Below are 14,842 nucleotides of genomic sequence, written 5' to 3' on the forward strand. Positions count from 1 at the left end.
CCCTGTTTTGCCATAGATTATTTCTGTATGTGGCAAAGTTGTCAGTGCCATCCTGGCAGCTTTATCCATAGAAGTAGCAATGGTTGCTGCATCTTGGCTTCCGAAACCTGCTGTCCTCAGATCTGCTGCTCCTCACTGGCTCTGATGAGGAGCCCAGAGCCTGTGGGAGAGCAAGAATCTTGCAAAAGATCTCTGCCTCAGTGGATCACTGTGCACCCCCTAATGATTGTGACAGCAGCTTCTTACATAGTACTTGGAAAAGTCAAGAGTGGCTGGTATAACAGGATGGAAAGACGCTCTGCTTTGAAAGGTGTGCCATCCTGGTGACGTGAAGGGATCGTCCTTAGGAAATGCAACAGGGCTGCAGAAGTTGCTGTGTCCTGCGCTGTGGGATGGACCTGGCACCTGTCTGAATGTAGTTGTGTCCCTGCTGCAGACCTGCTCCTCCTATTCAGACTCTTACCTGGCAAGTTAGTTCTCTTACGCTTTGCCTCAAATGCTCGGTATTATGATTTCTGCGTTCTCTGTTTTTTGGTGGTTGTTTTTGTTTGGTCTTGGTTTGGGAGTTTTGTTTTGTTTAGTTTTTTGGTTGTTTTTTTTTTTTTCCCCTTGAGACTGGGAACACGTTTCTGGGTTTGTAGGTTTTTGAGTTTGTGTTTGTTTGTTGGTGGAGGCAAAGATCCTGTTCTGAACAGCTTCATTTTATGTTCTGGTGCTTCTTTAAGGAAGGTGAGGCATGCATGCAATTTATAAGGAGGAAATAGGTAACCTTATGATTCCTTACCACAAAGATCAGGCAGACACTAGCTGGTTAGCTGTAATTCCAGAGTGAAATAACTTGATGGCTCTGCCCAGTTTTTAGCACAGTGATGTGCACATACATATAAAATAAAGCTAGTTCTAGAAATGAATGTCTCTGCTGTACTTTGCACAGAGGCCAGGGCCTAAATGATGTGTTGAGACTGAGCATGTCTTCCCTGGGTGATCCGATGGATATACAGCATGATAGACTTGCAGGCAAGAGACAGAAGCCCCGTAGCGGTGCTGCCCATGCTGCGTTCAGCCATGGGTGTGTTGGGTTAAATGACTGATCCAGTATTTTAACTCCCATTGCTCGATTTACATGTTGATTTTCAGTATCTTGACAGACTTCTCTTTCACTTACTAAAGCATACCTAAAGCAGAATCCTGCTCTTGCATCAGGCTCCAACCTTATTGCTGCTCCCTGTGTTCAGCTGGCGATGGACAGACACCATTTGTGACTGCCTGAATATCCTGAGTCACCGATTACCAGCTGGAGGGTGTGCTGCAGATTTCATTTCTTCCTTTACGACTGCACTCCCTAGAGGAGACTTGGAACAATTGCACTTGCTCGTTATGTGCATGTCTGGATCCACACAATTGGTGGACAACCTCTGACTACGTCTGTGGGGTGAGCTGCCTCTGATTTGTTACTGTATGCCTGGCGTTTCCATACCAGGAAATAGAAGAGGTGTAGGAATATTGAAAAATGTGTTTTCTTTATATTTACTAGTAAAATATCTACATTGTGGAGATGGTGATATGATGTCTTCATTAAATAACTGGTGGAGGCAAGTGATCATTCCGGTAATGCTCTTGCAGTAAGATAAATTGCATGAAAATGGATGAAGTATAAGGATCTAGACAGGTGATGAAAGGTAAACCAGTAACTCCCTATGCTGGCAAAGCTCTGCTAGCAGGAGCATGGGCCTGCTGCACAGGAGCTGACACCTTATCAGTTCTGTCAGGCACTCTTGTCCTGCTGTGTTTGTTACCCTGGCTCAGGGTCCCAGGCCAAGGCTGCTGAAGCTCAGCAGGGAACGAATGCAACATGTTGCTGTGTTCTTTCATCTGTCCAAAACATTTTCACTATGTAACGCTTGCTGCATTGGTTTTGTGCATAGCTCTGGGAGAAACTCAAACGCGAAACACTTCACTGAGCTTTTTGAGCCAACAGGTCTTGACATATTGCTGCTGGACATGTCTCTGTGTCTGATCTGAACTGTGGCAGTTCTGTCCTGCTAAAATAACATCATATGAAACAATATTATTCTGTCTGTGCCATTTCCACCTATTGGCTAAAATGTTAAATTCTTACTAAACCAACTGAAATTTATGTAATATGTTAAATATTGCATATTAACATTTAATTTCCATAAAATATTAGTTAATGGTCAGCTGATTTCACTGGTATGAAAATCATATGGACAGATTAGCGCTTGCCTGGGACCACATGAGTTAAAGTAGCTCCTTCCGCTGAAATAACCAGTGAAACACAAATCTCTGTTTGCAATAGGTTGCCAGTGTTTGTCTGGGACAGTCCATCATGTTAGCGGGTGGAGGAGAGATGTGGGTTCTGCTCACTCATGAAAACAGGTGCCAGTTGCGTCAGCAGAGTAAGGAGTGGCTCACCTTAGGAGCAGGATCTACCTTTGGTGTGAGAAACCTTAAAGAGGAACCTTTAGAAGAAAGTTCAGGGGAAAATACATGAGAGAGACTTTGAAGTCTGACTTGATGAGACTCTGGTTTCCCTTGCTGCGTGGGGGGCTTGCCCCAAATGGGGTGTGGTATTAAGAGTTGTGCGCCTGTCTGAAGTCTCTTGGGAAAACCTGCTCTATAGCTGAAGACAGCAGTAGTCCTAAGAGGAGTTTTCAGCCCTAAGAGGAATTTTTTGGGGAGGAATGGCTGATATCTGTTCAAAATCTTGCATATAGTTACTCCCTTGTTCCCCCTTTATAGATCTGGCTCATCTGTCCTTGTCCTAAACGCATCAGTTTCAGTATTTTCTCTCATTTACTTCATATTTCATATCATTCAAGCTTTCTTTTGTATCTGTGGGTTTAATTCTATTAAATCCAATTGCCTTGGCCTCTACTCTGCCTGTGCTTTGCACCTGCTGTGAGCTTGGCAACCAGCCCTTGGGCACTCTAGAGAAACCTTCTGCTTGATGCCCTGGACGTACCCCAGAGCTCCCAGGCATCAGGCTGTACTCGGAACAACGTGTTGCTGTGCAAACGGTTCTTTTCTGCTCCTTCTTCTACCTCCACAGAATCATGTGTGCCCAACTTCTCAGCAGGCACTAGCCTAATGTTTATCGATCTTTTGCAAAGGTCTGATGCAAAGGAACATTGATAAAAATCTTGTCCAGTGTCTTTGTGGACACATAATTGCACCTGTCTCCTCCTAGCGAGTGAGGCAAATGGGAGCAAGGGAGCCCACAGAATAAATAGCACCTTCAACAGGCCTAGAGGACAACTGTGAAAGGCTCTGCAGAGCCTTGTATCCCAGCAGAATTCAGGAAGATGTGTTGATCTTATCGAAAATGATGAGAAATCAAATCTTGGTGTGAAGTTCTGTGGCGTAGGAAGGGCAGAGAAGCCGTAGTGCAAAGTCACAAGCCATTCTCATTCACAGTTAAAGCCCCTGTTGCCCTAGGCTAACACAGAGCCTGTCAGCGTCCTGCAGCTTCCACTACAGAGATGTGACCAAAATAGCTCCACACCTTTACAATATGGCTAAAAATAGCTTGCAGGTCAGCTTTTTTCTTAAAGGTAGTGGTGACATCAGTGGGAGAGCACTCTTGCTGCCATTTGGTGCAGGTAGAACTGGGTAAATAAAGGTGGAACAGCAGCAGTTTAATTAGCTAAGCAGCCTTGAGGGAAGAGAAGTGATAAGGGGTGGAAAAGGACTAAGGAGGGTACAGCAAGAGAGACGCACAAAAACATGTAAGCCGGGGCAGAATCTCTGCCACTGACCAAGATACTCTGCACAGACAACTTCTCCCTGGCGTTTGATTTCCATTATGTTTAGGAAGCATCAGTCTGCCCATTGCTGTCTCGTTGTGGCTCGTGTTGGGATGTGTCACTGGACTGGCTGGTCACCCAACAGCAGCGTGTTTCTTACTTCTCACTTCCAGGCAGTGAACACCGCCCATGTCAGATGGGAGACTACGGCCAGGGCAATGCCAAGTGTGTTTTGCTGTAGCCATTCAGCCAGAGAGCTGATCCTTTACAGTGCGATTTGCATGGAGAGAAATCTGGATAGCCCTTAGTTCTAGGGAGATTTCGATATTTGTTCTCAGGCCAAAAAAAAAAAAAGGCTGTTTTTATGGGGTTGAACTGTCTGTTGTTGTAAAGCTTTACATTTTACCAAAGGAGCAAAGCTGCTCACCACAATCCTCCGAGTTTTAGTCTCTGTTGTGTATACTAAGTCTGGCCGTGCAGATAAGTCTCGGCCAAGTTTGGAAGTGCCTGATTTGAAACATTACGGGAATCAAATGTAGGTTAGGAGAGGTTTGCCATGCCTGCAGCCGCCTGTGCTGCTGAGGGAACTGCGCTGCAGCGGGCTGCGCTAGCAAGAATTGCCTTTGTGCCGCAGGTTTCATGCCTAGTGATTTTTTTACAGTGCTGAAAGAGAGGAAGGAGGTGACAAAACTGTGAAAAATTGAGGCCAGGTCATTACTGTCAGATGAGGATGGAGTCCTGTAGCCAGTCAGATGTGACAGAACACACTTGCTGATGCTGCTACCAGGAAGCTTGAGAGAAATGTGACAGAATGATAGCAGCGCGCATGTGCCTCTGGAGAAAGGAGGCTATCTGCAAGCTCTTGCAATGCTTTTCTCTGCCCAGCAACATCGTTGCTGCTTTTCCTTGCGTTCTGCTTAACCAGCTGTTCTGCATTTATGATCTGATCTGTTCTTCAATAGGGCCATCTTCATCGTAACAGCAGTTATCTGAGATGAAGGACTGATAGGAACTCGGGTTTGCTTTGAGCAAGCATGTTAAATAGGGCGAAAGCACTGTAGTTACTGTTCTCTTAAGCTAGCATGAGAGCCTTATAGCACCAGCCCCAGGCTCCACCTGTGCAAAATGGCTCCTCTTGCCTTGAAAGAGGGAGACATCAGCCAAATGCATCTCCAAATTGACAGTTATGGAGAGAATTCTGGGCAAGATCAGCTCGCTAAGGATTTCATTTGATGCACAGCTAAGCTGAGCTGAAAACTGCCAATAACAAGGGACGCTCTGTGTCCCTAGCTGTGTTCTTCCAGTGCAATTGGAAGCTATAGGCCACAAGGACTGCAGACTGTAGTTAGAATAGGTTAAAGGTAAAATCAACTCAACACCACTCCCACAACCATTTAGCACAGTCATTTCTGAGCGCTGCAATACAGCTCTCGCCTGCTCCTTCCATTCAGTGAGAGTTGCTCCCTGGTCTGCCCTGCCCAGCTGGTAAATGTAGCTCGTCAGCCTCTGCTTCTTTGCAAATGAGCTGCGTAGGAAATGGGAGGAGGAGGAGGCAGCTCAGCAACCTGCCCATCCCAGCCAGTTGTGCTTCTTAGGCTTTCTGGAGTGTTATTTGCCATGTGAATTGTGTGGGTATAAAACTTTGTTTCCCTAAATGCTCTCTTTTGCAACAGGAGGTCATTTCCCAGTGGGGAAAACAGGCTGTTGATGTGGTGGGCAGTCAACTTGTCATTTAGATAAAACCCAGAGCCGATTAGTTTGGGTGCAGCAGTGTGCTAACATGGGCAGAATGTACCCGGACTGGCTCCCGTCTAGATAGCGCACATCTCCCCACACCGCTCTCCACCGGCCCCGCAGCTCAGCGAGCGCGCAGGTCGCTCTCCTCGCCTGTGCCAACATGCCCACACTAAACCATAATTCGCAACCAGTGCTGCTTGCCTGGGTCTCGATTGGTGGCAAACCCTCCCAAAGCAAATAGTGATTTGCCTGTCTGCACTGACTCAGCTCTGCTGAGGGCAGGAATCGGAGCTAAATCCGGTTCAGTAAAGTCTGTAAGTAAAGAATAACCTTCCATAGCAGATACTGAGGCATTTTAAAGGAATTTGACTGTGTCCCAGGAAGTTCACTGAAGTGAGCAATGCTGCATTGGGCAAGAGCGCTGACCCAGGAGCCACTATCTCCCATCTGGAGCCCTGTGGCTGTAAGCACTGGGGGGTTTCTTCCCCTGCCTGCAATTACCAGCTAGCAACTGGGAATTCAAAGGAATCTGGGCTATCTTTAGGAAACAAGTACCTACTCTTTGCCTCCTCTGGGGAATCAAGGTCCTTCGTTACAGCCTGTCATGGCAAGGGGCTCACAGATAAGGACGAAGAGCAGCAAACCTGCCGAGCTTCACTTCTTCAGCAGCTCTAAATATTTTCCAGAGTCCTGTGAGTCAGCATTTCTAGAGCCTAGATTTGTTTACAGCAGCAATTGGCGAGATGGTACAAGGTAGATGGGGTGTGTGTTTAAAATGAGAAACCCTTTGCCCAGGTGCAAGTGGGGCAGTTACCAAATGTCTTTCCAAAACAGCACTAATGGGGAGCAAAGGACTGGATACCCTGAACAGTAGCTGCAGTGGAGACATTTGCAGGGTAAGGAGTTTCCTAGTGTAAGGGAATCAGAACTTCACAAGCCTTTATATATTGTGTTGTCTTAATTCACACAAAATTAAAATAAATAAATAAATAAAAGGACTCTGCAAATATTTGGGGTTATCAGTACAGTGGGATAAAGGTAACACTTCACCCTTCAAGTGGTCATGGTTTAATTTTTGCATTGGCCTGGCCAGACCGGTTGCGTGGCAGGAAGTCTCCCAAAATTGTACAGGTAACAGACCAGACACTGAGGTTTCTGTTCATGGCCTGTACCTGCACTGAAATAAGCAACACGAGCCACAGGATGTCTTATGTGACCACATGCAAGCTTTTTGCCTCTGCCTGGCTGGTCAACCTGGACGGATCTGGTGGCAAAAGGGAGGTGACATCGAAAACAGCATGGATTATTTTAGATCTGCAACCTCAGTTCTGCAAAGGTATTTTGAAAATTCTGGTTTCCATAGCAATGTAGTGCTGTTCTCTCTCATCTCACTCTTATTACTTCAGTCTTAGCAGCCATTAGGTAAAGTATCAGTGAGGCAAACCTTAGCATTTTTTTATCTTGAGTGATTTTTATATATGTTGGTTCCTTAGTGAATCAGAGCCAGTTAGTCAAGGATTGACTCATATCCTTTCCTAGGGCCAACATGAGGTCTACTGCAGTGCAAAGATTATAATGAAGAACAAGTGTTATTAATTGGCCTTGGTGCATGAATTCTTAGGCTACTTTCCAGTCGAGTGGGAATCTTCTATCTAGAATTCTGGATCAACTCTAGATGAGTTGTTTATGTTATGTCTTTGGATTTTACTTATTTTTCACTATAGCTTCATTAGGGCATAATATTCTTGTTCCATACATGTAGTAAATAAACACTTTAGTAAGGGTTGCTGTGAACTGCTATTCAGCTGCTGGTTTACAACCCAGAGGTGGCTTCTGGACACAGTCCCTTTTCCCCTTGTTAACAGAGCCAGTGCCTGTAGCTCATTCATTCATTCTTCTCTTTCAATATGTGCAAGAAAACAAAACAAGCTCCTCTTTTTTTTCTTTTTTGTTTATTTTCTTGGTGCATCTTGTCTTCCTGGTCAAGGAACTACCAGACTTGCCAGAATAGTTATGCAGGTTGGAATGTAAAAATCCCAGACCTAACCCCGCAGCAGCGATGGCATGCAAAAAGCAAAGACGTAGAGATGATTTATTCTGACGGTGTAGTTTGCCTTTTAAGGAGATGCTTTAGTGAGTTCTTTTGCCTATATGAGCTGTATCTCCACCTGGGGAGCTGTGCCAGAATAGCTGTTCCACAAACCCTTTGCTGCGAATATCCTTTGTCCTGTAATTCAGTCCTTAGGAGCAGGTAAGCAGTGAAATAAAGGAAACTGTGGGAGAACAAGAGTGGCGCCATGGACCAGATTCCAAGATAAGGAAGCAGGGCTAAAGATGAGGTCAGAGTTACCTTTGACTTCCGCAGGGCTGTCACTTTTGGTTACTAAAACATCTGAATATTCTAAATTGGCACAAAGATCCACTAAGATGAGGATGCAAGAATGTTCCTGTGGCATCTAGATACCAACAGGCATCTGCTGCACAGTGACCCTTGCCTGCCTTGCCAGTCCTTAAAGGTCAGTGGTGCCTTGTGTTTTCCTCCCTGTCCAGCCAGAGCCATCAGCTGTCTCGTTTATATTCAGTTCATGAGTTCTTTGGTGTAGGTGGTTTTATGATGAGTAAATTTGCCCCCACTTCTATTTGAGCTCTGCAAGTACTGGATACCTTGCAGAAATCTCCTTCTAAGTCCTAAGAAGCAGAAACTCACTTGTGCCCTGAAGAACAATTGATGATAATCCTTCTAAAACCTCTGTTTTAGATGTTCAATATTTATTCTTAGCTGAATTGTGCCCATCCTTTGAGAATATTAACAATACCTTGCTCTTAACAATGTTGCGTGTCAGTGAATTCCATATATATTTTATGCAAAGCATTAAACAGTGGTTGCTTATCTTTTAAGTTACCTTTTTTTTTTCCCCTTCATGTTCTTGTGTTCCCATGTTTTGAGATAAGGTGAACAAAAGTTCTCAAACTGCTATCTCTAGGCTATGCATTCTGTAATACCTTCACTCCCTCAGGGGTGAATGGTCCTGGTCTTTTTAATTTTCTTTCAGACAAGGGCTCTTCTCAATCCTTGATCTTGTAGTCAGCCGTTATTGCCCTGTGTCACATAATGAAATGGCAATCTTTGTAATAACTCAAATAATAACCCTTCCAGATTCAATAGGTTGGAAACTGTGAGTCCAAACACAAGTATTTGAAGTCCTCACATGCCAGATGCAGACGTACCCAATGCATATCTGAAAAATAATAATTAAAAAAAAAATCCCTGTTTCAAAAATAACGTGTTTGGTATCCAAACGCAATGAGAATGAAATGTGACTAGCAAACCTTGTGACCGTTGTGTTGTATAACGAGATAAAAAGTGCTTGGGATTTGTGGATTGAGCTTTTTCTCGTTTGTCTTCAGAGGTCAAAGTCTCCTGCCCGCGGTGACTGACACACTCCCCCGCGCCAGCCGGGCTGGCCTGCCCGCGCGCCGGGTCCTAACGCTGACAGCAGGGCGGCTTTTGCAAGAGCACCTTGGGAGGTGTTTGTGCGGGTTTCTCCGTGTTCCCTGTGATGATCCTGGGGAGCAGGAGGAGATCCAGAACCGCCTGAAAGGCCAGAGCCAGGATTCCCTAAAATCCCAGACAAGTAATGATGAGACACTTGGCTGAGGCTGACCTGCTAGCCTGCATCCCGTGCTGTTTTTTATATGTGTCCAAGAAGCTGCTTTCAGTTTATATGATTGCACTCTAGTAAACAATTTTTCATGCAGATATGGGCAGCAGATGTTACTCATGCCTGTGTGAACACTTCAATGTGTTTACAACGGGGACGTTCCTCAGATCTCGTCCTATTAAACAATGATGTAGCCACCAGAAGGAGGTCCCGCTGGTCAGAACCATTCTGTTACAGCTTGTTCAAAACACTTTGAAGGGTGGTCACGCCATCCCTCTTCAGGCACTCGAGGGGATTGACTCACAAATATGAGCAAAATAAAATTAGATGGCTTAAGTGGCTGCAGCCCCAGCTGTGTCCCTCTGCCCGGTTCCCAGAAGGGGTCGTCCCTGCAGCTGGCCTGGCTGTGGAAGGCAACTCCCAACTTGCTCTAGTTACAGCCCGTTCTTAAGGTCATTAATAATTGTCTGGCTCCTCAAACAGTTCAGGAAGCTTAACCAGAATAAGAATGTGCATGTTTTCAGTTGAAGAGCTGCCTTTTAGTTTAATTTCTCAAACAAGCTCAGAGAAGCACTGGTGCTGCTGTGAGGGCAGAGGGAGAGCCCACCTTCCCCTGGGGGAGCCGCTGGCTCTTATGTCAGGTTTGCTGCCTCACAAAACTATGCCCTATGGTTATTTTTGGTGCTGGGCTGCCTTAATTTTCTGGAGACTGAACGAAGGACTAATGTAGTGTGCTTATGGCTCTTGGAAGTTAAACTTTTAGAAGAAAAAAAATTCTAAATTCAGCATGTGCTATTAGATGAAAATGCTTAAATTGTTAGGAAGATGAGTGTTCACAGTATCCATTCCTACAATTCAGTTAGGGGTTATATATATATATATATATTTTTTTTTTTTTCTGCTTTTTAAGACCTCTAACCCAAAGTCTACTATCAAGCTGTCTCTAGAGGAAAGTCTTTATAGAGACTGGCTTTGTAGTTATAAATAATGTACACAGCAGAGTACAGAAATGGAGTCAGGGAGAGGCTGCGCCTTACCTGAGCAGGATTGTGACGGCGGTACCGTGAGGACAGCCGGACCCTGGTCACACCAGAGGCTCCAAGGAGCACTGTCACCCCCATTATCCATCCTGACTAAACTGCTTCTGAGACCCGAGTCTTCCTCCAACATCAACTGGTAAATCATAACTGCATTGTGCTGAAATAGTTTAGCTTTCGGGGGCCAAATGTAGAAAGGTTTTGAGTAGTGTGGTTATAAACGTATCTGGAACTAAACAACTGCTTGAATGCTTTGTTAGGTTGGATATATTGGAATATAGAGCATTTTGCAAGTCTGAACTCTTGCTAGAAGTGAAAACATTGTGGAAAAAATAGGTAAATAAATGCCACACATTCTTTCAGTATAAGAGCCCTTCCCAATATCTATAAATATGGTAATTTTGGTGTTTCCCAATTTTGAGTCTTAAAGCAGGGCACAGACACAAGAAATGTTACAATGCTAGCATTTTTCTTTTCATGGATTAATTTTATAATTTCAGTTTTAACTTACCTGAAAACACTTAATGGAAGTTAAATGTAGTGCCTAAAAGAGGACTGGCTTTGAAAGGACGTTATTTGTTCTTAGAAAAATCACTGAATAGCTTCTCAGTTTAATTGCATTTTCACATGAATTCAAAACTCATCTCGGGTCAGACTCTCCAGGAAAACTTTCTCATGATTTCTGTAGCAGTTGATTCATTCTTTGCTGTCTTCATTTTGCAGCTTTAAATGGCAGGTTCTCTGAAAAGCCATCTACTTCAAAGCTTTGTAAAATAAAGCTTTGAATAAATTACTGAGCTAGAAGTTACGTTGGCTGTACCCAATTTTGTCCCTAGATGTGGGAATACTTGGCACTGGGTGTGGAATTCCAAGGAAAATTACCGCTTTCCTTGCTCAAGACCCTGCTGGCTTGCCAAACTCAGAGAGCAGGGGGAAGGAGAACTGCAGATGAGGAGGCACCGAAGTCTCTAGTTTCCCTTTTCCGCAGCTCCAGAGAACGCGTCCCAAACAACCGTTGAATGTTAATACGCAGCGCAACCAGCGGAGCATTGCGCTAATGATGGGATTAATATGACACAGAGCTTCTGGAAACTACGTGTCCCAGCGTGGCAGGTAGGAGACACCAGGCCACGTGCAGCACTGCACTCTGGAACTTGTAGTAGCTTTACAACACGTCTCTGCGCTCTAAAGGAGAGAACCCCCCTTATTTTGGGGGTTTTTTTAACCATTTTTGCAAGCTTTAGATAATGTAATACTGACAACATGCCTCTTCGCAGCAAAATAGTCTTTCATGAAGCGGCAACCCACTGCCCTCTGTATTTAGATTTCTGGTATACATATCTGCAGAGCTGATTTGTCCCTAATTCTTTACTTTCCTCAGAGTCTCTTGAAGTTTATGTCTTCAAGCTAATTCCTTATATTAAAAATAAATTCTTCCAGGCCACCAATAAAATGTCAACTGTGATTAAAGCCTGACTCCTCATTTTAAGACCTGTCTCCTAAGCAATGTGAGGTCACTCAATGAGTCAGCATTTCAAAGGACCGTTATTCCTGAGAACACAGGTAAAGCCCAAAGTTCACAGTTGCTCACTAAGACAGTTTCGCTGCATTTTAAATTGCTTTGCATGGTGTCGAAAGAAATGTAAACTGTGGGGCCAGTTTGGTGCAGAACTCATGATGGTTCCAGCACCTCAAATCTCAAAAAAAAGAATTCTCTATATTATTGAAGAAGTTGGGTTTCTGGTAAGAAAAGTTTTACTTCCTATGTATTAAAGAGGAGGGTGGAGTGGTAAGCTGTGCTTGAGGCATAAACTTTAAACAATGTTTATTGAAATAAAACTTGGGAACTGTAAAATCTCTCTTGTACAGTGCCCAGCAGAACAGAGCCAGAGTCTGACAGGGCTTTCTGGTCGCACTTCGTTTACTTTATTAAAATCCAAAAAGAAAAATACAGATGGGCATTAAAGCTGCAAGGCCTGAGAAGCAAGGAAATACTGGTTTTAAGAGTGTCTATGCAGCCTGTTTATTCTTTTTGTGCATGATCATGTTTTTCTTTTGTCACTTTTCCTCCCTGTTTGCTGCAGTGCACACTGAGTATTTGGAGGTAGTTAATCACACCAGAGCAGTGAGTTCCTTGGAGCAGGACTCTGACTCCAGCTTATATGTGTTACCTTTGGGTCTCCCCATCTCTCTCTGCCCTTTTCTTACCCTCCTAATTAACTCGTGCCTCGGTTCCTCACTGCTCTGTGTTCAAATCAAACCCCTTTTGTCTTGGTGCTGCCTGGGTGTCTGTGGAGAATCCCTGGGTCTGTTTGGACTCTGTTGGGGTGTTGAGGAGAGAACCAGGAGCTGTTGGCCCAAGTGGCAATTTGAGGGAAAAGTCTCGCCGGCCTTTTCCTCCCGCGATGGAGCCTGCTCAGAGCAGAGACAGGAGTTCAGATCATGTAGCTGCCAGACACCCCTTGGAACATGCTCCAGTGGGGATTACCAGAGGTTTGAAAGGGTTTGTCAAGTTTCAAGTTGTCTTCCCCTCTTCCAGTCTGACTTTTCAACGACCTGGCTGTGACTTTTTGCCAAGCATCAGTCAAAATCTCCAATGCTTCTCCCAGGACTATTTGTTGGAACCTTTTCCCCCCCCCCTCCAGAGCTGGTACTGAATATACACTGTGCTCGGCCGAGGTCGGGGAGGGTGGCGGGGTCGGTCCGGGCTGCGGGGACAGCCCGGGAGTGGAGCGGGGGCTCCGGCGGGGCCAGCCCGGGAGCGGAGCGGGGACAGCCCGGGAGCGGAGCGCGGGCTCCGGCGGGAGCTCCGCAGCTCAACCCGGCGCCTTTCCGAGGCGCTGCTGCCGCTCCCGGGTTCTCCGTGACTGCGGCTGTACACCCGGCAGATTACGGTTTTCCTGCTTCACGTTCCTGACCAAATACCCTCCAACGTGGCCCTGCCACTATTGCAACAGCCCCTGCCTGCTGCAGCCGCCGGCTTGCGGCGGGGCGCGGTTTATCCTCTCGGTTACGGTAAAACGCGGCTTCGCTGCACCCCGAGCCGCCCTCCTCCCGGGTGCCCGCGCAGCGAAGCCCGGCTGGGCCACACTCCGCTCCTCTCCGGCGCCGGGTTACGAAACGCGCCGCTTCTGTGGAAGCGGAGCCGCGGGGCTGCTCGCCAGGCTCCGGGCCCTGACTCAGCGGCGAGGGCAGGGGAAGGAGGCGGCCTCAGCGTTGCCCCTCTTCCCGCCTCGGCCGCGTTCGCGGCAGGGGGAACGCAGACATCCCAAGGCGGCCCCGTCTACCGGCAGCGCGGCCTCACCTGCCGCTGCCCCTGGGGAGGGAGGGGGGCGGCCGGGCGGGGTCCGCCCGGGACACGCCGCGATGGCCGGGCCAGGTCTCCCCCCACCGCCTCTCCTCTCCGCCGGCGCTTCCTTTTCCGCCGGGCGGGGCGGGGGGCGGTCGCGGCGGCGCCGCTCGCTGATTGCAGGGCGGGCGCTGCCAGTCCGCCGCCTTCCCCGCGCCAGCCGCGTCCCAGCGCCGGAGCCGCACGGCCCAGCAGCGAGCGCCCAGCCCGGCCCGGCCCCGCTCAGCCGCCCCCCATGGAGGAGCAGCCCCACCACCACCATCACCACCATTACTACTACTACGGCCACCACCACCACCATTCGCAGAGCGCCTACCTGCCGCCGCCCGACGGCCGAGCCCAGCCCAAGCCGCCGCTCCGACACGAGCACAAGCACGGCGGCCCGCAGCACCAGGAGACGCCGAAGCGGAGAGCAGGTCGGGGCGGGCGGGTGGCGGGCCGGGGCCTGTGACCTTCGCGGGGCGGCGGCGGGGCCCTCCTCCTCCGCCTCCTCCCCCGGCCCGGCTGGAAGCTTCTCCGCCGCGCTGGGGCCGCTTCCTGTCCGCCATGTTGGGGCCGGCGCGGCTGCGGGAGCCGCGGGGCCCGGCCGGTGCCGCCGCCGCCCGCCGGGCACGTGGGGCCGGGCCGCGCCGCCCCGGGGCCGCTGCCCCCCGCCCGGGCCGCGCCGCGCCGAGCCGGGGGGTGGTGAGGGGGCGAGGCGCTGGTTAAAAATTGATGAGCGTAAAAATCAATGAGTCAGATAAGACAGAGGGGCCCGGCGCCGGCGGCGGGGAGGCGGCGCGGCCTGGCGGGGCCCAGCCCGGGGGCCTTGGGCTGCAGCCCCCCGGGCACCGGCGGGGGACGGAGCTGCTCCGCGGGCCGGCCGGAGAGGGGCTGTGCCGGGCGGTACCGCCGCAGAGGCGGTGACCGGGCAGCCCCGGCTATGGGGTGTGGGGGGGGCTGCTCCCGGGCAGGCTCGGAGCCCCCATCCAATTCCTGGGGGGGCTGCTGTGGTATGTGACCAAAATCCCCTTTTGGGGGCTTGCGTGGGTTCGCAGCAAGTGCGCGATTACTAGAACAGACAGAATGATGTGTATATATTTTCTTTCCTTGAATTTTTTCCCTTACATAAGCGGGCGGGAGGTGGGAAGGGCGGTGGGGCCGGGGGCGCCCAGGCCGGGCACGGTGCCCCCAGCGCAGCCGCTGGAGCGGGGGGGGAGGGACCTCATCGGACAGACGCTAAAATAAGTTACTGGGCAAAAATAAGTTGACTAGTCATTTCACTGTTTGCAGGGTGCCGGGTTTTTAATATGC

General features: G+C 48.4%; 1 protein-coding gene across 3 annotated transcripts in view; it reads left to right on the plus strand.

Moving 5' to 3' along the window:
• Window positions 1-14,842, plus strand: part of NUFIP2 (nuclear FMR1 interacting protein 2) — a 42,324-nt gene that overhangs the window by 6,851 nt on the left and 20,631 nt on the right. Inside the window, exon 1 of one of the 3 annotated variants that reach the window (XM_065036854.1) lies at window positions 12,954-13,965. The exons of the other annotated variants lie outside the window; for them this stretch is intronic. Within the exon in view, the coding sequence (XP_064892926.1) occupies window positions 13,785-13,965 (181 nt within the window). The 5' untranslated portion in view covers window positions 12,954-13,784. Of the gene's footprint in view, window positions 1-12,953; window positions 13,966-14,842 lie in introns of those variants that run through there. 3 annotated transcript variants of the gene reach the window in all.

Source organism: Columba livia, chromosome 20, assembly GCF_036013475.1.
Source record: "Columba livia isolate bColLiv1 breed racing homer chromosome 20, bColLiv1.pat.W.v2, whole genome shotgun sequence".
In the NCBI taxonomy this organism is placed as follows: Eukaryota; Metazoa; Chordata; class Aves; order Columbiformes; family Columbidae; genus Columba; species Columba livia.